Source organism: Pelophylax lessonae (assembly GCF_965119305.1).
Source record: "Pelophylax lessonae genome assembly, chromosome: 7".
Classification (NCBI taxonomy): domain Eukaryota; kingdom Metazoa; phylum Chordata; class Amphibia; order Anura; family Ranidae; genus Pelophylax; species Pelophylax lessonae.
Genome location: NC_138774.1, coordinates 239,404,960 through 239,429,834, shown reverse-complemented (window position 1 = coordinate 239,429,834; position 24,875 = coordinate 239,404,960). Strand labels below are relative to the sequence as shown.

The window sequence follows — 24,875 nt, the reverse complement described above, 5'->3', positions numbered from 1 at the left end:
CACACTCCGACCTGTCCCTCAATTCTATGCGGACACAAATGAGTTTTGCCTGCCTGTCTGTCCCTAATCAGCAGCCAGCACGTATGTGTGCTCTGTCCCTGAACTAGTACACAGCAGAATGACGCCGCAGCGGCGCTGCCTCGAACTTATAAAGACTTGGTCACATGCTTCAGATGGCCAATCACAGCTACTAATACATTTGTAGGCATGGCTGGGATGGCTTAGGCACACCAGTTAAACGCTTGTTGATTGGCTGTTGAAAGCCCGCCATGAAAAGCGCGCCAATGCATGCAAAACCCGGAAATAAAATGACCGAACACAGATTTTTACCCGAACATACAGTAAAGTTTTCGGGTCCGTGTTCGGGTAACAAAAATCCAATTATTCGGTAGGAACACGAATAATACAGTCCGTGTTCGCTCAACCCTAGTTTTGTTGGTTGGAATGTGCCTAGACTGCACACAAATTTTCTCGGCCAACAAAATTCTACTTCAGAAGTGATGTCATGTGTTGGTTTGTTTTCTTTGTGTTTTTTCTTCACTGAGCATGCCCAGACTTGCTCATCAGATTTTTCCCTGTCGAAATCTGTACTGACTGCACGAAAATCAGCCGTTGTGTTGACGGCCAACAAAAATTTTATAGTCTTCACACCAGATTTTTTTCGGCCGAAAAGTCGGAGTCGGTTGTTGGAAGCATCATACTAACAAGCCGAAAATCGGCAGATCGGACGTTGGCCGAAAATTCCCTGCCTATTTTCGACACGAGTGTACGGGGCTTATGAAATGTGCCTGTATAATTCATTATGAGATATGTGATGTCAATTTATGAATCAGTCTCATCTATTTTAATGATTTTTTATTTATGTGTCAATAAAATGAGTGTATACTTTTTTGCCTAAATACTTGTGTTGATTACTTTTAATGGTCAGACGCACTGGTTTAGATACCCTCTCCACCATCCCTTTAATTTTACGGTGTGGATGAGGTCCTTTCCTCCATGGATGTTTGGACCTCGCCATACGTGTGCTTTTATTTATCATGTCTAACCCGGGATTGTAGGGATATCTAACCACGTGCTCATAGGTCTATCCAACGACTCTACATATTTTTACATACTAGATAGGAGGGATAGCGGGGTGGCATTTCCCCAACCGCACCTCCTTTCCAGATGTGACAGGGAGACCACATGGGCACCCTGGAGCATGGGGAGCCACAGTCAGGTCTGAATAATGTGTCCAGGGTTCAGGCAGTCTTAAACCCGGACACATGATTCAAAATTTGTTCTGTGTGGGTGAATCCCAGGCAGGTGGCAACCCTAGTGTCTCCAGATTCTAATTTGGAGAACCTACCCAAACTTTCCAATATATTTTTTCCAATCATACAGGTCCTTTCACAGTTGTTGTTAGATCTAAATAAGATCATATAATCAGATTGTATTGTGTGTGGTGAGCTTAAAGCTGAACTCCAGCTTTTCTTACATTTGACATAGTTTGTTGGGGCCAAGTTGACCCCAACTAACTATGTCTCTCACTAACATGTGAAGCCGCTGGATGTGCGGTATAAACTGTATGTAACTGAGGCTACATACTGCATATAGCACTATGTTCTGGGTGCGCGCCGAGACCTTTCTGTCTCATACCCGGAACACAATAGAGTCTATCTGAGCAGCGCCTAGCCATTCATAGCAAGCAATGTATTCTAGCAATGAATACAAAGTTTCCTCTGACTCTGGCTGAGTCAGAGATGTGGGCTGATGATGTCACAACCTCTGATTGCTAGAATACATTGCTTTCTATGAATGGCTGAGCACCTCTGTGATATATATATTGTATATATATATATATAGACGCCCTCTGTTGAAGTCACTTGCTGACGAAACGCATCAGGGCATGGTAACGCGGTCACGAAGGAAGCCTACGTCACACGCCAGACCCGGAAGTTCGCAGCTAGGTACCGAGCGGCGAGCTACTAGGACGGGGAACGGCCGCAGGACGCAGGTCTGCCTTATTCCACGCTTTCACATGTTTTCATGATTGTAAGTGCAATGTTTGAGGGATTTATCTGTTTGGGGAAATAAAAACGTAAGTATGCAGTATCACGCTATGTGACCTCATTACTTTTACATGCACCACGTTATGCTGTTTGGCCCAATTCGAGGTGATTATCGGATTTAGTGGTCGTTTGGCTTTTGGGATACACCGGGTTACTTGTAGTGGAGCTTTGGCCTACATCCAGAGTCTGGAGGTGATCGGGAGGTCCCATACATGACAACGATACTTTGTGGCGTACATTTATTGTCCATCTGGTGAGTGTCCAACCAAAGGGGTGTGCACAGTGGTGAGGTGGAGGTTCCTTCTTCCTTGTGGTGATGAACGATTGAGGATTCACACTGTTTGGACTGGCATCTTTGGATGTTACTGGGACTTTATGCATGAACTTTATTTTCCCTATACAGTGTCATTTATTTATTTATTTGGAATTTTTTGAAGTTCATTTATGTGTGGACAAAGTAGCGCTGCTAGTGTGTCATTTTAGGTGCAGCTACATGCTCTACCACCTAGTGTATACACCTTGTTTACATATATATATATATTGTACTGTGTTCCGGATATGAGACAGGAAGGTCTCAGCTCCAACCCAGAACACAGTGAGGTATGCTGTAGGTAGCCTCAGCTACAGTATAAACAATTTATACACACATCTAGTGGCTTTATATGCTAGTGAGGGACATTGTTTGGGCCAGCTTGGCCCAAACTAACTATGCAAAGTGTAACAAAAGCTGGAATCCAGCTTTAAATCTCTTGCAGACTCCCTTTGCATTTCACCTAACACTTTCTCCTGTCTACCAGAATATCACTTTACTCCTCTATGCAGACCTCCAACATGATGCAGGCAATGAACACTGCCGTCCTATGAATGGTCGTTGCAGGGTCAGATAATCCAGCACAGCTGGGGTGACGGCCTTCCAGTCACCATATTTATATCATAGTGACAGTTGGGTCTGGCATGTCACAGAAAAGTGTCAGGCCTCAGAGGGAGGGAGAGGAGCTCTGAAATATTATCCACAGCAACAACGGCAGGGCAGGGAGAGGTGGTGGAAGGAACTGGAGTGACACTGTCACAAAACAAGGGAAGGTTCGGAAAGTTAGTTTGGACAAAGTCTTGTATTAGAATAAGATAGGATCAGGTTCTGCACGTGGGTTCATATCCGCCCCAGACCTTCACAGTCAATTCGACACAACTCAGCTCCTCAACCTCAATTGCAATGATTCCTGATCAGTATTTAATCGAATGTCCAATGGACACTGACAAAGATGAGAATTACCTGCAAAGTCAAGCCAACACCACCGTCTACAGTGACGCCCCCCAGAGACTAGATGTGCGGGATCCACGGGGGGTTAACAAGCACCTCAAGGTACTTATATAGACATATATGTATGTATGTATATACCTGAATCCTTTAGGCTGCACTCACACCTGAGGGTTGTGTGAATGTTTTCCAGCACTTTTTTTGATGCATTTTCGCAACAGGCTGCCAATGGAATGCACTGTTTCTTGCACATTTTTTTTGGTGCGTTTTCACAATGGACTGCTAATGAACTGTCATTTTTAATGGGCACAAATGCACCACAGAAGCTAATGTACCTTTTTTGGTGTTGAGCCCCATTGGCACATTTTCACGTGTTGATGCACATATAATTGCTCGACTGCTGACTCCATTCAGGATGCAATCAATGCGATGCACATTTTTCATGTGTTCCGTGAACGTGGGCAAAAACACGCTCTTTTGGTTGCGTTCACAGAGTGCTTAGATGTGAAGGGAGCCTTAATGCACAATATACCGACACCTACTGGCTTATTTATTAAAGTGGTGCAAAGTAAATTAAAGATGTGCAAAACCTAGAACCCTATTGAAGCCAGTCTGATTTCAGCTTATGGAAGCCAATTCTTTAACCACTTAAGCCCCGGAAGATTTTACCCCCTTCCTGACCAGGGCCTATTTTGCGATTCGGCACTGCGTGACTTTAACGGACAATTGCGTGGTCGTGCGACGCTGTACCTAAACTAATTTGACGTTCTTTTTTCCCACAAACAGAGCTTTCATTTGGTGGTATTTGATCACCTGTGCGATTTTTTGATCATGCACTATAAACAAAAAAAGAGCGTAAATTTTGCAAAAATAACAATATTTTTCACATTTTTTATATGAAATTCCCAAAAAAAATGTAAAAATCAAAATTTTTTAACATTTTTGGCCAATTTGTTTTATGCTACCTATGTTTGGTAAAAAAAATAGCAAAAAGCGTATTTTGATTGGTTTACGCAAAAGTTATTGCGTTTACTAACTAAGGGAAAGAATGTTGTCATTTTTGTTGTTTTTTTTTTTAACGAGTAATGGCGGCGATCTGCGATTTTTTTGCGGGACTGCGACAATGCTGGCGGACAGATCGGACCCTTGACTGACATTTTTGACACTTTTGGGGTTACCAGTAACATTACTACAGTAATCAGTGCTATACATATGCACTGTTACTGTAAAAATGACACTGGCAGGGAAGGGGTTAACTTTATTTGAGAGGGAGGGGTTAAGTGTGTCCCTAGGGGCGTGCTTCTAGCTGTGATTGGATGTGGCTACTGGTGTAAGAACAGAGATCAACGGTCCTACATAGCAGAACTGTGTGATCTCCATTCTTACACAGGGGAGAATGACAGGCGGCTGTGTTTACATTAGCCGCCTGCCTTTCTCTCGCTCTAACGGACGATCGAGAGTGCTCACGCGCGGGGGGGGGGGGGGTCCGTGAGCAAATGGGCTAGCGACGTAGACCTACTTCGATTTGCCTGTGAGGGGCTGACTGCCGACGTAGATCGGCGTTAGGCAGTCGGCAAGTGGTTAAGGGCTGCTAGAGGATGGTAAAATCAGGAGGTTGAGCTTCCAACAAATGCACTCACTAAGGTCAATGGTAGCCCACCACAACTCTGAACCAAACACTTGGCTCGTGGTTGTGGTGTGGTATTTAAAAATATAAAATCCCACTTGATATTAATTAAAAAAAAGAAAAGGAGATGGTAGGATTCTCCCGAATGCCTGGTAACCTTTGCTCCAATGCCCATTGAAAAGCAATCCACTGTATATCACTTTTCAGAGGGTGGTAGACACTGCTGCTCCTGAGAAAGAGCATTAAGGTCTCTTTTACATGACATTTCTATCCATAAACACGTGCTAAGGGTTCTGGGAAGGCTGTCCACAAGGTTTAGGAGTGTGTCTATGGGAATGTTTAACCATTCTTCCAGAAGCGCATTTGTGAGGTTAGGCACTGATGTAGATGAGAAGGCCTGGCTCGCAGTCTGTGCTCTAATCCTTCCCAAAGGTGTTCTATCGGGCTGAGGCGAGGACTCTCATCCATGTCTTCATGGACCTTGCTTTGTGCACTGGTGCGCAGTCATGTTGCAACAGGATGGGGCCATCTCCAATTTGTTCCCACAAAGTTGGGAGCATAAAATTGTCCAAAATTTCTTGGTATGCCGACACCTTAAGAGTTCCCTTCACTGGAACTAAGGGACCAAGCCCAACCCCTGAAAAACAACCTCACACTATAATCCCCCTCCACCAAATAATTTGTACCAGTGCACAAAGCAAGGTCCATAAATACATGGATGAGTGAATTTGGGGTGGAGGAACTTGACTGGCCTGCACAGAGTCCTGGCCTCAACCTGATAGATCACCTTTGGGATGAATTTGAGCGCAGAACTACGAGCCAGGCGTTCTCGTCCACCTTAGTGCATGACTTCGTAAATGTGCTGAAAGAACGGTCAAACATTCCCATAGACACACTCCTAAACCTTGTGTGCAGCCTTGCCAGAAGAGTTGAAGCTGTTATAACTGCAAAGGGTGGGCCAACTCAATATTTAACCATATGGACTAAGACTGGGATGCATTTAAAGTTCATGTGTGTGTAAAGGCAGACATCCCTATGTAGCACCCTCCTAGATAGGTGCTAGGAAAATTATAGTTTTTGCTCTGCCTGCTTATCAGGAGAGTCTGATCGATAGTTAGGCCTGTTGCATGTGTAATTCACCTGGTCTGAGGGAGTGTACCCACTGTATCCAATAGGGGAGCCTATGAGACACACAGGCTTTTGTAACTATCTCAGTGGGTTGGCACAAGCAGTGGTGCATTCTGGGATACGTTATAAAAGCCAAGGGCACATGTGACAGGGTGTCTTTGGGCGGGAAGCCAGGTCTCAGGAGGAGGGTGATGGCTGTCTCTCCTCCTGTCAGTATGGAAGATGGTCACAGGCAGTCTGCCTGGTGAACTAGAGGTGTGGTGCTGATCCGGAAGGTCCAGTGGATTCTGACAAGGGAGTTGAAGGCAGAAGCAACACAGGGAAAAACAGTGTCCGTGAGTACCGGGAAGCTTGCGGGGGGGTCTGCCCAGGAAGGGGACCACTCCAGTAGAGTGTAAGTGGACAGGAGTTCAGAACACAACAGCAAGAGAAAAAGGGGGGGCCAAGTTAGACCCTAAAGAGTAACCTAAACAGGAGTTCCGTTTCTTCATCTTCACTTCAGTGGCAAAGTGAAGCAGCGGCCTTGTCGCACACACACGACGGTTAGTTGTCCTCAGGATTGTGCATAGTTCTAGTTAGAGTATCCCACTCATCCCTTCTCCCATCCCAATTTCAAGTAAAACACAAAAAAACCAACATCCCCTGGACTGTAGATTGACTGAGCCAAGGATTTAAAGTGATAAGTTTAACAGACTGTTGCTATGGGTAACCCAGGGGAATCCAATCTCAGCAGCTCCCTACGGGGCAGTGCTACACCTATTCTTTTGGTAATATAGTGTGTCTGTGTGTATATATATATATATATATATATATATATATATATATATATATATGTGTGTATATATATATATATATATTTAAAATAAAACATTCCCACACAATCCATTTTGTAATTTAATGTTATTAAATTAAATGCCAAGCCGCTGCAAGCAAAGCCAACAGAATACTGGGATGTATAAAAAAGGGGATTCACTCCAGAAATAAAGAGATTATTCTCCCACTCTACAAGACTCTGGTCCGGCCACATCTGGAGTATGCTGTCCAGTTCTGGGCACCGGTCCTCAGGAAGGATGTGCTGGAGAAGGGCAACAAAAATAATTAGGGGAATGGAGGAAATCAGCTATGAGAAAAGACTACAAGCACTGAACTTATTCTCTCTGGAGAAGAGACGATTGAGGGGGGATATGATATCAATGTACAAATACTGTACTGGCGACCCGAGCATAAGGAACAAACTATTCAGAGAAAGGGAATACAATAAGACACGTGGCCACTCACTAAAACTAGAGGAAAGGCGGTTTAACCTTAAAATACGTAGAGCAGTAAGGATGTGGAATTCTCTTCCACAAGCAGTCGTATCAGCAGGGAGCATCGATAGTTTCAAAAAACTATTAGATGGGCACCTTAGAGACCACAACATACAGGGGTATACAATGTACGGCTAACAGCAAACACACACACACATCATAGGTTGAACTGGATGGACGGATGTCTTTTTTCAACCTCACTAACTATGTATTAAAAATTACCTTTCCATTTCAATCTGTAATTTTCTAAAACTGTCACAAAATTCAATGCAATATGTCAACCTAGGGGCTTCCTGTACATAGTATCCTGCCTAACCTGTATAAAAAAAAGCTGTGTGTACTTACCTATTTTCCAGAGGCGTAACTAGAACCTTCAGGGCCCTGATGCAAGTAACCATGAAGGGCCCCCCAGACCCCTGGCCGGGGCCCTTACCTTCAAGCCCAGGGCTCTTCCCACTAATCCTGGGGCTCTTTACACTTGTTGCATGGCCTTTTATTACGGTCCCGCAGCAGGATTCTTTCACAAGTTCTGAAGTGGGCCCCCTTCCTGCAATCTTGTGGGCCCACTTCCTGCAATCTTGGGGCCTCCCCACAGTGGTGCAATGCCAGGGTCCGGTCGCAAGTGTGACCTTTGCGATCCTGGAAGTTCACCCACTGGTTTGCTACCGGGCCCCCTGGAGCATGGGGCCCGGTAGCGATTGCAACCCCTGCAACCCCTGTAGTTACGCCCCTGCTATTTTCAATCAGCTTCACTCCCGTTACATGATCCTGCAGCTCTGTGTAAGGAAGTGCCCAACAAAGGCTCTGAATTCCAGGAGCCATGTCGTAACCCAAAGGCTCCCATGCCAGGATTAGCGTTCAGAGGATTTCTGTTGCAGAACGCCTTGAAAACCCTTAAAAAGACCTGTGAGTAATGTAAAGGGGAACACAGTGCCTGAATGAACTGAGAGCATAAGGGTCCTTTCACGTGGACATAAGTCCGTTTAAGCCCTCTAGTCCATAGGATTGCATTGACTCTTCGATCAGGTCCACCTGAAAAACCGACTGGCGGATCTGATCAGATTGTATGTGTGAATGCTCTGTAAGAACTGAAGAACTGTATATCTCGGTTTATCAGATAAAGAATTGATCTACAAGAGATTGTCCAACTGTTTTTTCGTGGCTCACCCCTTCTCTGCTGATAGTCCCTACCTAGGTGCCAAACATTTACTTTCTGCAGAGATTCAGGCCCAGTTGCTATTCAAAATTTCAGGGTGCACCAGATAGCATGTTCCCCCACTGTCCACTGTGGTTCTTCATGCTGAACCCCCTACGTCACTCTACATCCTTTACCATGTAACTGTCACCCTACCTAGCTAGCAGTTCAGGTCTAGTTGTAAGCACACCTTAAGCTATTCCACCAACTAAAATGCATAGACTGTTCAGGGACATACATAATGAGGACCTGCTCAGATTTTTATGACAGGGCATAAGTCTAAAACCTGTGGAAATGTCCAAATAAGGCCCAAAGTGTAAATATTTTGTGTGGCCACCATTATTTTCCAGCACTGCCTTAACCCTCTTGGGCATGCAGTTCACCAGAGCTTCACAGGTTACCACTGGAGTCCTCTTCCACTCCTCCATGACGACACAAGCAGATGGTGGATGTTAGACACCTTCCGCTCCTCCACCTTTGGTTTAAGGATGCCCCACAGATGCTCAATAGGGTTTAGGTCTAGAAACATGCTTGGCCAGTCCTTTACCCTCAGCTTTTTTAGCAAAGCAGTGGTTGGCTTGGAGGTGTGTTTGGGGTCATTATCATGTTGGAATACTGCCCTGCAGCCCGGTCTCCACAGGGGATCATGCTCTGCTTCAGTATGTCACAGTACATTTTGGCATTCATGGTTCCCTCAATGAACTGTAGCTCCCCAGTGCCGGCAGCACTCTTGCAGCCCCAGACCATGACACTCCCACCACCATGCTTGACTGTAGGCAAGACACACTTGTCTTTGTACTCCTCACCTGGTTGCCACTACACACGTTTGACACCATCTGAACCAAATAAGTTTATCTTGGTCTCATCAGACCACAAAACATGGTTCCAGTAATCCATGCCCTTAGTCTGCTTGTCTTCAGCAAACTGTTTTCAGGCTTTCTTGTGCATCCTTCTGGCATGACAGCCATGCAAACTAATTTAATGCAGTGTGCGTCATATGGTCTGAGCACTGACAGGCTAACCCTCCACCCCTTCAGCCTCTGCAGCAATGCTAGCAGCACTCATACATCTATTTCCCAAAGACAACCTCCGGATTTGACCCTGAGCAGGTGCACTCAATTTCTTTGGTCGACCACGGTGAGGCCTGTTCTGAGTGGAACCTGTCTTGATAAACCACTGTATGGTCTTGGCCATCATGCTGCAGCTCAGTTTCAGGGTCTTGGTAATCTTCTTATAGCTTAGGCCATCTTTATGTAGAGCAACAATTCTTTTTTTCAGATCCTCAGAGAGTTCTTTGTCATGAGGTGCCATGTTGAACTTCCAGTGACCAGTATGAGAGAGTGAGAGCGATAACACCAAATATAACACACCTGCTCCACATTCACACCATAGACCTTGTAACACCAATGAGTCAAATGTCACTGGGGAGGGAAAACGGCTAATTGGGCCCAATGTGGACATTTTCACATAGGGGTGTACTCACTTTTGTTGCCAGTGGTTTAGACATTAATGGCTGTGTGTTGAGTAATTTTGAGGGGACAGCAAATTTACACTGTTATACAAGCTGTACACTCACTACTTTACATTGTAGCAAAGTGTCATTTCTTCAGTGTTGTCACATGAAAAGATATAATAAAATATTTACAAAAATGTGAGGGGTGTACTCACTTTTGTGAGATACTGTAAGTACTGTATATAATGCTATTGCACAAACCCCACAAAGGGATAAAGTGCAAACATAAAAAATTCTAATATGTTATAATAGTTTTCCAAACTACTGAATTACTATAAACATACTAACACAATCAATACAGAACAAAGGAAAAGTACTTATCCGTGCAAAAATGTGCAACGATCAGATAAGTATTTTCAAAGTATTCGATCGTTTATGGACTTATGTGATCATTGCACTTGTTGCACATTTTTGCACGGATAAGCACTTTTCTTTTGCACTATATTTATTGTGATAGTATGTGTATAGTATTTCAGTAGTTTGGAACACTATTATAGCATATCAGAATTTTTTATGTTTGCACTTTAACACTGATCTCATATGGGGTTTGTGCAATAGGATTATATACATATAATTTTTCTTAGCTTATCACTGCCAATATAACTTTTTTACTTCTTTTTTTTTTTTCATGAGGATTACACATAAAACATAGGCAGCACCACCTATACCTCTTTCTCTTATTCAATACCCTACCCCACTTAGTAGGATATGTGAGGTAGGCAGCAGCCTTTTTGCCCACACCATAGCGTGGAAGTATAACCAATCACATACATAAGAATGTGCTACTGGCAGAAACATGATGTGTGGGTGGCAGTGTGCCGCCCCTGCCATTCCTGCTGTCCTAAACCATGGCCTGTGTTGATTATACAGAAATCCAGCCCTTTACGCACAGCTGCTATGGCTTGCAACTGCATAGACTTGGAATGTAATACAGAAATATCCATGGCATAGTTACATTGCACTGGGGTCATCGCTTGTCTGATCTCTTGTTTTGCTTTACCAGATGGGGGAAGATGGGAAAATACTTGCGTTGAAAAGACATATGTAGATTTGATTTAATGGAAATGTTCATTTGACAATAAGCACTCCAGTATTTAAGATCATCGGCTGACCATTCAAAGGGAAAGAATCAACTTGTTAGGTTGGCTTCATCATTCTGTTCTTCCTTCTCCTAAACCCAAAGACACAATACACAATACATATGTGTATATAGAAAGATCTGTAGGCAGCAACTTTATCTAACTGCTTTCTGATCTCTATAGACTCCTAAAGTATTGACTTTTTTGTTGGTTAGCGTAACTACACTGCTCAAAAAAATGAAAGGAACGCTTCGAAAACACATCAGAAAATATCATGCTGGATATCTATACTGATATAGACTGGGTAATTTGTTAGGAAGGAAAAGATGTCACATTGTTTATTGGAAATAAAAATTATCAACCTACAAAGGGCTGAATTCAAAGACACCCCGAAAAATCAAAATTAAAAAATGGTGCAGTAGGCTAGTCCATGTTGCTGAAATTTCATTGCAGCAACTCAAAATGGTACTCAGTAGTTTGAAGGGGCCCATGTGCTTGTTTGCATGCCTGACATGATCCTAATAAGATGACGGATGGTGTCCTGGGGTATATCCTCCAATATCTGGACCAGGGCATCACTGAGCTCCTGAACAGACTGATGTGCAACCTGGCAGCGTCGGATGGACAGAAACATAATGTCCCAGAGGTGTTCTATTGGATTTAGGTCAGGCGAGTGTGGGGGCCATTCAATGGTATCAATTCCTTCATCCTGGAGAAACTGGCTGCATACTCTACCCACATGAGGCCGGGCATTGTCTTGCACCAGGAGGAACCCAGGACCCACTGCACCAGTGTAGAGTCTAACAATGGGTTCAAGGATTTTATCCCGATACCTAATGGCAGTCAGGGTGCCACTGTCTACCCTGTAAAGGTCTGTGCGTCCCTCCATGGATATGCCTCCCGAGACCATCACTGACCCACCACCAAACCGGTCATGCTAAACGATGTTACAGGCAGCTTAACTTTTTCCAGACCCTTTCACTTCTGTCACATGTTTAGAGTGAACCTGCTCTCATCTGTGAAAAGCACAGGGCACCAGTGGCCGACCTGACAATTCTGGTGTTCAATAGCAAATGCCAATCGAGCTCCACAGTGCCGGTCAGTGAGCACAGGGTCCACTAGAGGACGTCGGGCCCTCAGGCCACCATCATGAAGTCTGCTTCTGATTGTTTGGTCAGAGACATTCACATCAGTGGCCTGCTGGAGGTCATTTTGTAGGGCTCTGGCAGTGCTCATCCTGTTCCTCCTTGCACAAAGGAGCAGATATCGGTCCTGCTGATGGGTTAAGGACCTTCTATAGCCATGTCCAGCGCTCCGAGAGTAACTTCCTGTCTCCTAGAATCTCCTCCATGCTCTTGAGACTCTGCTGGTAGACCCAGCAAACCTTCTGGCAATGCCACGTATTGATGTGCCATCGTGGAGGAGTTGGACTGCCTGTGCAACCTCTATAGGGTCCAGGTATTGCCTCCTGCTGCTAGTAGTGACACTGACCCTAGCTAAATGCAAAACTAGTGAAAAACAGTCAAAAAGATGAGTAGGGAAAAAAATGTCAGTTGCCTCCACCTGTAAAACCATTCCTGTTTTGGAGGTTGTCTCGTTGTTGCCCATCTAGTGCACCTGTTGTTAATTTTTACATAGTTACATAGTAGGTGAGGTTGAATAAAGACAATAGTCCATCCAGTTCAACCTGTGTAGGTGTGTGTGACTGTAATCATCTAACATAGCCCTCAATCTCCTGATCCTTGAGATGTAAGTCTAAGAGTCTTTTGAAAGTCACCATACTACCCGCAGAAACCACCTCTTGTGGTAGACAATTCCACAATCTTGTAGCCCTAACAGTAAAGAACCCCCCACGTTGCCTGAGGTTAAAACGCTTCTCCTCTAATCGCATTGTATGTCCTCGAGTCCTCATGCAATTCCTTCGAATGAACAGCTTTTCTTCTAAGCTGAGATCCCCATTAAGATATTTATAAATTGCTATCATGTCCCCTCTCAGACGTCTTTTCTCCAGGGAAAATAAATCGAGCGATTGCAGCCGCTCTTCATAGGTAAGGTCCTCCAACCCCCTAATCCGTTTAGTTGCCCTTCTCTGGACTTTCTCCAGCTCCAACACATCCCTCCTGAGGACTGGCGACCAGAACTGGACAGAATACTCCAGATGCGGTCGGACCAGAGTTTTATAAAGTGGAAGGATTATAGTCTTATCTCTGGAATACATCCCTTTCTTTATGCATGCTAATATTCTGTTGGCTTTGGAAGCTGCCGCTTGGCATTGCATGCTGTTGCCTAATCTATCATCAACTAAGACTCCCAGATCTTTCTCCATTTTTGATTCCCCCAAGGGTTCCCCTCCTAACGTGTATTGTGTTTTTATGTTTTTGGTCCCCAAGTGCAAAACCTTACACTTCTCCACATTAAACCTCATTTGCCATGTCGTTGCCCACTCCGTAATTTTGTCCAGGTCATTCTGTAGGATATCTGCTTCATGCTGTGCAGTTATTGCCCTGGCCAATTTTGTGTCATCTGCAAAAAACTGATAACGAACTACTGATCCCTTCCTCAATGCTGTTTATGAATAAATTGAACAAGGTTGGTCCCAGGACTGAGCCCTGGGGCACCCCGCTTACTACCTCAGACCAGTCTGAGTATGCGCTGTTTATTACTACCCTTTGGACACGGCCTTTTAGCCAATTCCGTATCCAAGAGCAAACCCTGCTGTCGATACCTGCAGACCTTATTTTATAAATTAAGCGCTTGTGGGGAACTGTATCAAACGCCTTAGCGAAATCCAAGTACACCACATCCACTGGTCTCCCCCTATCTAGCTCACAGCTCACTTCCTCGTAGAATGCTAAGAGATTGGTTTGACAAGAACGCCCATTTGTAAACCCGTGCTGGTTACTACTGATGATGTTGTTGTCTTTAGCATACTCTACGATATAGTCCCTTATCATCCCCTCCAAAAGTTTACATATTATTGATGTCAGACTGACAGGCCTATAATTTCCCGGGATATGTCTCTGGCCCTTTTTGAATATCGGAATCACGTTAGCCTTCCTCCAATCCCCTGGTACATCTCCTGTCCTAATACTGTCAGCAAAGATCAGGAACAGTGGTCTAGATATAACCATACTGAGTTCCTTGAGCACTCTCGGATGTACGCCATCCGGGCCTGGTGATTTGTTTGTGTTAAGTTTATCCAGTCTTTCCCTGATTTCCCCCTCTGTTAGCCATAGTGGCAAGTCCTGTGTATTACTACTAACCATACAGTCATGGTCAGTGTACCCTTCCTTTTCCTGCGTAAAGACTGACGAGAAAAAAGAATTCAGCACGGTTGCTTTTTCAGTGTCCTCTGTAACCATCCTCCCATCATCGTTAATTATGTGTGCAATATGCTCTGCCCTAGTTTTTTTGCTGTTGATATATTTAAAGAATATCTTTGGGTTTTTTTTACTATCCTCCGCTATTTGTCTCTCAAAGTTGATTTTAGCCATCTTGATTTCGTGTTTACACTTCTTATTTTCCTCCTTGTATTGCTGGAAGGCCGATACTGTGCCCTCTGATTTATATTTCTTGAAGGCCAATTTTTTTCCCCTAATAAGTTTTTTAACGCTACGGTTTAGCCAGCCAGGTTTGGCTTTGTCTCTTCTAAATTTATTCCCCATAGGAATGCACTGCAAGATGCCTTTGCTTAATATTGTTCTAAAGCATTCCCATTTTTCCTCTGTGGTCAGTGATCCCAGGGTTTGGTCCCAGTTTACCCTTTCCATCAATGAGTACAATTTTGGAAAGTCTGCCCTTCTGAAGTTTAGGGTTCTTATGTTCCCCACTTGCCTTTTTATATTGTTATTTATACTAAATGTGATCATCCTGTGATCGCTAGAGCCCAGGTTGTCCTGGACTCCTACCTCCGAGATTATGTCTGGGTCATTAGTGATCAATAGATCCAGGATAGCATTCTCTCTAGTAGGGGAATCCACCAACTGCGACATGTAGTTATCCTGTAAGGTTTCCGTGAATAGCCGGGCCTTATGCGAGTGTGCAGTCCCCTCTTCCCAGTCAATGTCGGGATAATTGAAGTCCCCCAATATGATGACTGATCCTAGTTTTGCCGCTTTACCTATTAGTGCTAAAAATTCCAGCTCTACCTCCTCCCCTTGGTTAGGTGGCCTATAGCAAACCCCCACAACTACTTTTCCCTTATCTTCTTCCCTATCGAGTTCAACCCACACAGATTCTAAATCCATGCTCATCCCATCCGTAATGTCACTCCTTTCTAGCACCTTTATATTGTTCTTGACATAGAGACATACCCCTCCCCCTCTTTTACCAACCCTTTCATTTCATTAACAACACCCTCTGCTACTTAACTGACCAGATCAATAACCCAGAAGTTTACAGTAATTGACTTAATGCTATACTCAGATTAAAAAAGTGTTGCTTTAATTTTTTTGAGCAGTATATTTCTGCATACTGATAATAATAGTGATAATAATGTTAAATAGTCGAGCCCACATTTATCCAATTTGTACAAGTCACAGTAAAAATAAATTCTGTTTGAGATGCCACCACTGATGGCCTATACAGATATATACAGTTGTAAACAACCATAATATTCAAAATTATACCCAAGAAAGATTATGCCACTTTGAATGGTTTGGAAGGAGTTTCTTATTAACATCATATAATTTGCATGTTGTGTGGGGTGGATATCTGGGGGCCCACTTTCACCTGCAGACCCTCACATCTTCTGGGCCAGGGTTGTGGGAAAGAGACCCTTGTTCACATCAACATGGGGGCAAAGAACCCTCCCCACATTTAGGGCATGTGGCCTAGTATGGTTCATAAGGGAGGGCACACGCTCACTGCCACGAACTTCGACTTTTTCTGGCAGCTAGACTGCATGTTCAGATAAAGGTCTGGTATGGATTTTGGGCAGGACCCCATGGCTTTCTTTTTTTTTTTTTGTTTTCTAATTTTTATATTGTTTGTGGTCTGCTCTAAAATAAATTTTAAACCCTCATCAGGGATAAGGGTCTGGTATGGATTTTGTACAGGACACCATGCCTTTTTTTTTTTTTGTGGGGGGGTCCCCCTTACATCTAGGATAAGGGTCTGGTATGCATCCATGATAAATGCTTAAGGGAGCCCGCTCAGACTGTCAAGGTTCAATCAGTTGGATGCTGCTGGCTAGTGAGGGTGCAGGCGGAGGAAACCCAAAGCATACTGCTAAAATAGGAAGAGATTGCCCAGCCGGCGCACACCTCACCTGGCCTGAGTGGTTAGCAGGTAAAAGCAGCCTCAGCTCAGTTCATCTAGACCACAACTCCAACATGTTTCACCCCACCCTCTGGGCTTAATCGAGGGCAGGCCAAAACATGTTGGAGTTGTGGTCAGGATGAATTGAGCAGAGGCTGTTTTTACCTGCTAACCACTCAGGCCGGGTGAGGTGTGTGGCAGCCGGCTATCTCTTTTTGCAGTCTGGTATGGATAGTGAGGAAAATAATCCTATACCTTATTACAGGAAGAAGCAATTCTGCAAAAATGCCAAATTATTGGCAGGATTATTGGCAGGATCAGCTGGATTCCCATCTGCTTCAGCTGCATGTATTCAAACAGGCAGGGATGCGTTAATGACATTGACCTTATATGGCCATATTAGGTTAATGGTGTAACAAGCATCCACGCCCCTTTGTGTATATGCAGCTGCTGGGTGATGAATCCCCCTCCCACAGCTTATTGTCCCAGAACTGATAGCTAAGCCGAACCCAAGCTCATCTATACTGGAGATATGTAAGTAGCCATTTTTTTTGGATAGACTGACCCTTAAAATGCAGTACAATTTTGATTTGTATTTACCAAAGTGTGATACTATCTACCATAGTATGATCAGGTCCACTGACTTTTTGTGTTCCAGCATGAAAGCACTGCAAATAGAGTCTCCTCTGTCTAATCATTTAAAAATTTACTGTCATTGTATTTCTTGTTGTAGGTAGATTTTTCTGATGTCCTAGCTGAACCGGACTCATTCCACAGTTTTGACAAAGTCTGGACCTGGAGTGATATCTTGTTTGAATCCTCAAAGCTCTGGTGCTATCGAATCATCTCCTTGCTGTGTGCCGTTCCAGTGTCCCTGATCTCCGGCCTCCTCTTTGCTATCCTAGGGTGCATCCACATATGGTAAACAATTGTTTGATTGTAAGATGTTGATATTGCATGAAATTTAGGTGCTTATCCAAGCCTGTGGCTTCATCCAGGCCATTGCACTCCATTGCACATAAACATGTAGCCTCTGTCAAACAGAGAGCCATGTGTATTTGGTATTTAGGCAGTCCGACCTTTTTCTAATGTCTATAGCTAGCTTTAGTTATTATTTCTTAAAGTGATCCTTGCTATACCTCTTGCTATTCCATCCCATTACCTGTACATTGAGGCTGTTGTAAGCTCTTTATTTCACTCTTACTCCGCAATACCCTGATAACAGCTGTGAAAACTATGTAAAAATCAGCTCTACCTTGGTATGACATGTAGTGATCCTTTCCTATGCAGTTGATCTAAAAAAAATGTGGAATGTGTTACTGCTAGGCTGTAACCAGCCTGAGCTGATGTTTTTTTCTGAAATCTGGAGGTTTTCCCGAAGCTCAGGGATTGATTGTAGAAGATTTAATGTAGAAAAATGTAAAGTAATGCACTTGGGGGCCAGAAACCAGAAAGCAAGCTACTCACTAGGGGGGGGAACCTCTGGGTGAGTCTAGGATGGAAAGGGACCTGGGGGTACTGGTAGACAACAGGCTTGGAAGTGGCATGCAATGCCAAGCCGCTGCAAGCAAAGCCAACAGAATACTGGGTTGTATAAAAAAGGGGATTCACTCCAGAAATAAAGAGATTATTCTTCCACTCTACAAGACTCTGGTCCGGCCACATCTGGAGAATGCTGTCCAGTTCTGGGCACCGGTCCTCAGGAAGGATGTGCTGGAACTGGAGAAAGTCCAGAGAAGGGCAACAAAAATAATTAGGGGAATGGAGGACATCAGCTATGAGGAAAGACTACAAGCACTGAACCTATTCTCTCTGGAGAAGAGACGATTGAGGGGGGATATGATATCAATGTACAAATACTGTACTGGCGACCCTAGCATAAGGAACAAACTATTCAGAGAAAGGAGATACAATAAGACACGTGGCCACTCACTAAAACTTGAGGAAAGGCGGTTTAACCTTAAAGTGCTTAAGGGGTTCTTCACTGTAAGAGCGGTAAGGATGTGGAATTCTCTTCCGCAAGCAGTCGTATCAGCGGGGAGCATTGATAGTTTCAAAAAACTATTGGATGGACACCTTAAAGACCACAACATACAGGGGTATACAATGTACGGTTAAAAGCAAACACACACACACATCATAGGTTGAACTGGATGGACTTGTGTCTTTTTTCAGCCTCACTAACTATGTAACTATGTAACTATGTAACTATGATTGCTCTCATCTGTTACTGGTAGGAAGCTCAAATAATTTGTTTGAGAAGGTCAGTCTATGGATTATTAATGTTTATCTGACCTAGCCAATACCTGATTGGCCACAACATTTAGAGGTATGGCTTGGGGAGATGATAAATATTTTGGAGCACATTTCCAAAACTCTCTTCCAACTAGCTACTCGCTTTGTAAAGAACTTCTCTTAGGGCCTGACCTCAGCATGAGCCATGTGATGAGGGCCCTGAATACCAAGCCACTTGTTGAAGTGCATTGCTGAAGGGAACTCGGTTGACCACAGATACTCTTACTTGAAGAGGGTTGCATAAGAGCTGGGTAGAGGTTGGAAAAGGAACTTTGCCTATGGACTCTACTGACAAAGGGACAGAAGTCAGATTCAAGAGAAAGAAAACACTTTGATCACTCTCGAAGAGTCACAGATTTATCTGGCTGTCCCTTGTTAATCACCTTCTATTTTTAGTGATCTCTCTCATAGGGCCTATTACCGATTCCGTACTATCAAACGTATAGAAAAAATTCTCCCTGGGACTTTATAAGCAATATACTACAAAAATGTTAAAAGACATCTTTTTTTATACAAAACAATAAAATATTATAAAATCCAATCACAGCTGGTATTTGTTTTCATATACATACATCACATTTAAGGACAAGAATACATAAATGCCCCACATTTCTCATTAACAGAAAAAAATCTACAGTCACATCTGGAGATGATGTTAAACGCATTTCCGAAAAGAATTTCCTTCTTCGGGGGTGTAAAATCTAGGAAGTAACAAATCTATAATGAAATATAAGCCATTACACACAGATAAATATATATAGAGAATACATAGCGCTAAATGGATAAATAGGTGTGAGTAAAATATATAGCCGTTATTACAAAACCAAAAAGAATTTGCTGGCGCTCACTCAGCCAACATGGGGTCGCATCCAGAGTCGGAGTAGGGCTTAACCAGACCACACTGGGGCCACCTCTGAAATATACACCATTATAGTCACACGGGGTAACCCCCTCCACTATCCCCAGGGAGCAGAAAGAGAGAATATATGTGTTACCGTCAGGTGGAAGGTCCTTTTTGTTGTACCACCCAAAATGTAGTACAGAGCTAGCAAGAGCCGGATCTACTAGTGGGTCTCCATCTGTAAATAATATGCCAAGGAAAAAAAATTAAATTTTGAATGTAAATAAGGGGGAATTTAGTCCCACTAGAGAAAGGAGTTTCCTCAAATCACTACCCCTCCAAAAAGCCACGGGGTCCCCCCCACTGGCCCCCCACATTAAGTATAAGATGATAATTGACAGTCCTGGCCCATAAGGCTCGAGATGCAATTTCCCATATTCAACCAAAGGCCTCCTCACCAAATATATGGCCACCAAGAGCTATCCTCATCTAGTCCAGAAGGGGTTGGAATCCACTGATATGCTGAGAGAGAGAGACCACCACTCTCCAACCTGCAGCCATAAATAGGGCATTAGTTCCTACCAAACGTGTGTGAAAGCTGTCGTCAGATGTGGATGGCTACATCAAGTGTCCCTGCCTGTGCGTCTGGTGATTCATATATCTATCCTCAGATTTTGTGGTGTTTTTTTGTGGGCATCCTGCACCCATAATCCCTCTCTCCAGTTTCAGCAAAATAAATGGTAAAAAGATCATGGTCACAACAGCCTGATTAGTGACAGAGGTTGGTCAATGAGCTGTTGGATCCAAATACAGGGCAGGTAGCCATGAAGAACCTCCTCTACGAGACTTTTAGGGAGTCAGCACTACAGATACAATGATATCATTGCTAAAACCTAAGTGAAAAAAAGCTGCTGACACAATACTCTGGTAAAGGTATCACAATATAGTGAAAAAAAAAAATGCAGCTCTAACAAATTATAATACTTAAAATACTTTGTGCAATATGGGTCAGAAATGGGCAAAATAAATTAAAGTGCAATAAATAAACTAAAAAATACAATCAAATGCATATAACAATAAACAATAAAGTCCTTCTCATTAAAGTAAAAATAATGAAACAAGTGCAAAGTTGCCACTAGAAGAAGAAAAACACATAAGATGTCCAGGCACCCAGAGAGAGGTCACGCCACCCTAGTGTCACAAATAGGAGGCTTACTGGAAGCTTGTGACCCCAAATAAGGTGGTCAACACAAGCCTTAGTTGGTACAACCCTCCAAATCATTCATGACCGACTCCAACCATGTTCACACATTAATAAATGAGCCTTTCAAAACTCCTGTCCACCCAAGCAAGATCAATGGTCTCCAGCCCAGCCAGCCATTCTTACCTTAGACATGAGAATGGTACAGAGAAGCCAACCATAGTGAAGTCCCATTTAAACATTAAAAGATTTATTGAAAATGTTGCACTTACAATCGTTTGTGGCATTTAAACATATACAAAACATTGGGGAGGAAACAACTCCGGTCGCCAGATTCCAAAATGGCCGTGATTGGGTCACACATGCATGGTACATTGTGCGTCGTGCATCCTAGCTCCAACCTACGCATTTTGTCGCATATGACGTCATCAGAGACCATGATATCATTCACCTTTTTTTGTCAGCCAATAGGAAAAAAATTATTATTCCAGTCAATCAGGAAAGGGGTGATTATGTCATTGTATCTTTTAAAGGTAAAGTTGATTTTAAAGAGCATACGACAGTCTTGCAAAAATTATTTTCGGATAGCAAAACAAATAATAAGAGGTCACTGTAAATAAAAATTTGGGGTGAATTTCCCAAAGACATAACATGAAACACAGTGTGTGGTCCAATCATAATACAATCAGCTGTCTATGGAAACTCGGTGACTTCCCCTGACATCTTTTTGCTGATCTGTCTCAGGGGAAGAATCTATCAGCTTGGTATCTGTCTGTACTCCCTCTCTCATTCCATACTCATGTTTAGGTAGTTTGACTCCGACCTCCAGGCACAGCCCCCCTACACCTCTTCATCATCACCCCCAACCCTCGACCCCCTCCATCCCCAGAGGTTCCTCCTACCAAAAGTATTTTTTTCTGTTGTTTTTTATACTTTTTTAAAAATCTTTAGGCCAGACATCTAATGTGGTCTGATTGCTTTTTGGATCCTCTCCCAGAGGTGGTTTGCCCTCAATAATGCAGAGGAGACACTGTGAGTGCAGAGTAAAGTGGTCATCCATGGGTAGGTAAATAGATCCATGGCAGCTTGCACTCACAGTATTCCCTCAGACTTCCAAATTGAGTATATCTCCTGGCAGAATGGCATTACTTCAGATGACAGCTTCGAAGAAGTAGTGAGCATTGGAACCTTAACTGATTTTTTTTTCCATTTTGAACATTGGCTGAGGTTCCTTTTTCTAACAAATTTGCCTGGAGTTGGAATTTAACCACTTTACCACTGAAGGATTTTGTTGTCCTACGTCCAGGCCACTTTTTGCGATTCGGCACTGTGCGACTTTAACTGACAATTGCGCGGTCATGCAACGTCGTACCCAAACTTTTTTTCCCACAAACAGTGCTTTCTTTTGGTGGTATTTGATCACCTCTGCGCTTTTTATTTTTTGTGATATTAATAAAGAAATGCGACAATTTTGAAAAAATAACAATATTTTTCTACTTTGACAGTTAAAAAATATCCAATATATTCAATTTTTGTCATATATTTAGGCCAAAATGTATTTAGCTACATGTCTTTGACAAAAAAAATCTCAATGAGCGTATTTTTAACCGCTTTAAAACCGGAAGATTTTCCCCCCTTCCTGACCAGGCCATATTTTGCGATTCGGCACTGCGTTAATTTAACGGACAATTGCGCGGTCGTACAATGCTGTACCCAAATTAAATTTATGTCATTTTTTCCCGCACAAATAGAGCTTTCTTTTGGTGGTATTTGATCACCTGTGCGATTTTTACTTTTTGCGCTATATACAAAAAAAGAGCGACAATTTTGAAAAAATAACAATATTTTTAACATTTTTTATATGAAATTCCCCCCAAAAAATGTAAAAATCAAAATTTTTTAACATTTTAGGCCAATTTGTTTTCTGCTACATATTTTTGGTAAAAAAAATCGCAATAAGCGTATTTTGATTGGTTTGCGCAAAAGTTATCGCAGCTACTAACTACGGGAAATTTATGTCACTTTTATTGTTTTTTTTTAACTAGTAATGGCGGCGATCTGCGATTTTTTTTGCGGGACTGCGACATTGCGGTTGACAGATCGGACCCTTGACTGACATTTTTGTCACTTTTGGGGGTACCAGTGACATTACTACAGTAATCAGTGCTATAAATATGCAATAATGACACTGGCAGGGAAGGGGTTAACTTTTATTGGTGATCAAGGGGTTAATGTATGCCTGGTGCTTACTAACGTGTGTGGGGGGAGGGGACTGTGTGACACAGGGACAGATCGCATGTTCAGCTATGCTGAATCCTGTAATCTGTCACTGTTTGTCACTTAGGAGATCCGCCCGCTTTGTTTACACAAGCGGGCAGATCTCCACACTCGATCCCCGACGATCGGGGAAGAGCGGCAGTGATCACCGCCGCTCCTCCCCTGGCCCGACTCCCGCTGTGACTGAATACAGCGGGAGCAAGCCTCTGGTGGAGCGCGCGCGCCACCCACAAGGGGAGGAGTCCAGCGACGTAGGTCTACGTCGCTGGACGATGTCTAACCACTTTGCCGCAGTAGTATCAATGTGAGCGGTCGGCAAGTGGTTAAAAGATGTAGTTTAACAATTATCCTGCTCCCCAGAATTTTCTAATTCTCCTACACTTAGTCAAGGAAAACTGATCCTCAACTCACTGGGAAATCTCCCTGTAAGGGGGCCCTATCCTTTATAATCGAGTGAAAGTATTGTGTGTATTACAACAAATGAGTATAGTGGTGGGACTCAGAGAATATGCCCATATCTACAGACACCATATTGTTATATCCATGTATTGTTAACTGATATTCTCCTCTTATATTGGTATCTATTTTCCGATTTGCAGGTGTGCTATGCCATGCATTCAGCTCTGCAATGTCTGTATGCCCCCCATCCGGACGCTGTGGGCTAGTCTGTTGGACATCTTCGTGGCTCCTCTCTGTTCCAGCCTGGGGCGATGCTTGGGTTTCATATATGTCAATGTGACCAAGCAGCGGGCGTAACAGACCAAGGTGTACATTTCTTCACAAGAGGAAAACAAATGGAAGATAAAATATAGTAACCCTGCAAGGAATTCTTGGATTGAAATCTGAAAACATAATGCACTAAACAATAGAATGAAATGAACAATAAAAAGTTTTTTTTTAAATTAGTTTCTCTGTAATTTCTTTTTTGATCATGAATATCTAATAGCCTATTCACATTTTCATGCATGAAACAGCATGTCAAGTAGAAATTTGATCCTTTTCTACATGTTTGGATGTTGTTTTGACTACAGAGTCCCAATCGCCTGTATATATGTCTCATATACTGTATGTCTCTCTGGGTCCCACTGGGATATTCTTCCTCAAGATGTTCCTGGACCGGGACTGGACTCCTCCAGGTATATAAATCATTCATATATGGCCAAAAGATAAAGAGAAACCATAGTGCTCCCTGCTTTAAACGATTTATTAAAACTAAACACAGGGATAAAAAATACTCACATAGAAATGTGGTACACAAGCATATAATCAGCTTTCCCAGCTGATACTAATACAAGAAAAAAAAGAAAGAACATGGTGGTAGGGTATGTACTGTATGTATATATAAAATTTTTTAAATATATTTTTTTGTAATATTTTTTATTTCATTGTATTATACATTTTAGTATTGCATAATTCATTGTGCAATTTTATAGTTTTGAAGTGTATATATGCATATTGTTGATGTATATGTACAGTATCTCACAAAAGTGAGTACACCCCTCACATTTTTTTAAATATTTTATTATATCTTTTCATGTGACAACACTGAAGAAATGACACTTTGCTACAATGTAAAGTAGTGAGTGTGTATTGTATAACAGTGTATATTTGCTGTCCCCTCAAAATAACTCAACACAGCCATTGATGTCTAAGCCGCTGGCAACAAAAGTGAGTACACCCCTAGATGAAAATGTCCAAATTGGGCTCAAAGTGTCAATATTTTGTGTAGCCACCATTTTTTTGGGCATGGAGTTCACCAGAGCTTCACAGGTTGCCACTGGAGTCCTCTTCCACTCTTTCATGAAGCTGGTGGCTGTTAGAGACCTTGCGCTCCTCCACCTTCT

General features: G+C 42.9%; 1 protein-coding gene across 1 annotated transcript; it reads left to right on the top strand.

Annotated features, from left to right (window-relative positions):
- The first annotated feature begins 3,024 nt into the window (after nucleotides 1-3,024).
- On the top strand, nucleotides 3,025-23,887 carry LOC309559304 (caveolin-2-like). The gene is made up of 3 exons (XM_082262533.1): nucleotides 3,025-3,414; nucleotides 17,151-17,338; nucleotides 23,631-23,887. The coding sequence occupies exons 1-3, from the start codon at nucleotides 3,265-3,267 to the stop codon at nucleotides 23,785-23,787; spliced, it is 495 nt and encodes a 164-aa protein (XP_082118659.1). The 5' UTR covers nucleotides 3,025-3,264; the 3' UTR covers nucleotides 23,788-23,887.
- The last annotated feature ends 988 nt before the right edge of the window (nucleotides 23,888-24,875 follow it).

Excerpts from the sequence above, each read along its gene's own strand:
- LOC309559304 (XM_082262533.1), top strand. The coding sequence starts at position 3,265 with ATGATTCCTGATCAGTATTTAATCGAATGTCCAATGGACACTGACAAA. Across the intron at positions 3,415-17,150 it reads GGGTTAACAAGCACCTCAAG|GTAGATTTTTCTGATGTCCT; the intron begins GTACTTATATAG and ends TTCTTGTTGTAG. Across the intron at positions 17,339-23,630 it reads CTAGGGTGCATCCACATATG|GTGTGCTATGCCATGCATTC; the intron begins GTAAACAATTGT and ends TCCGATTTGCAG.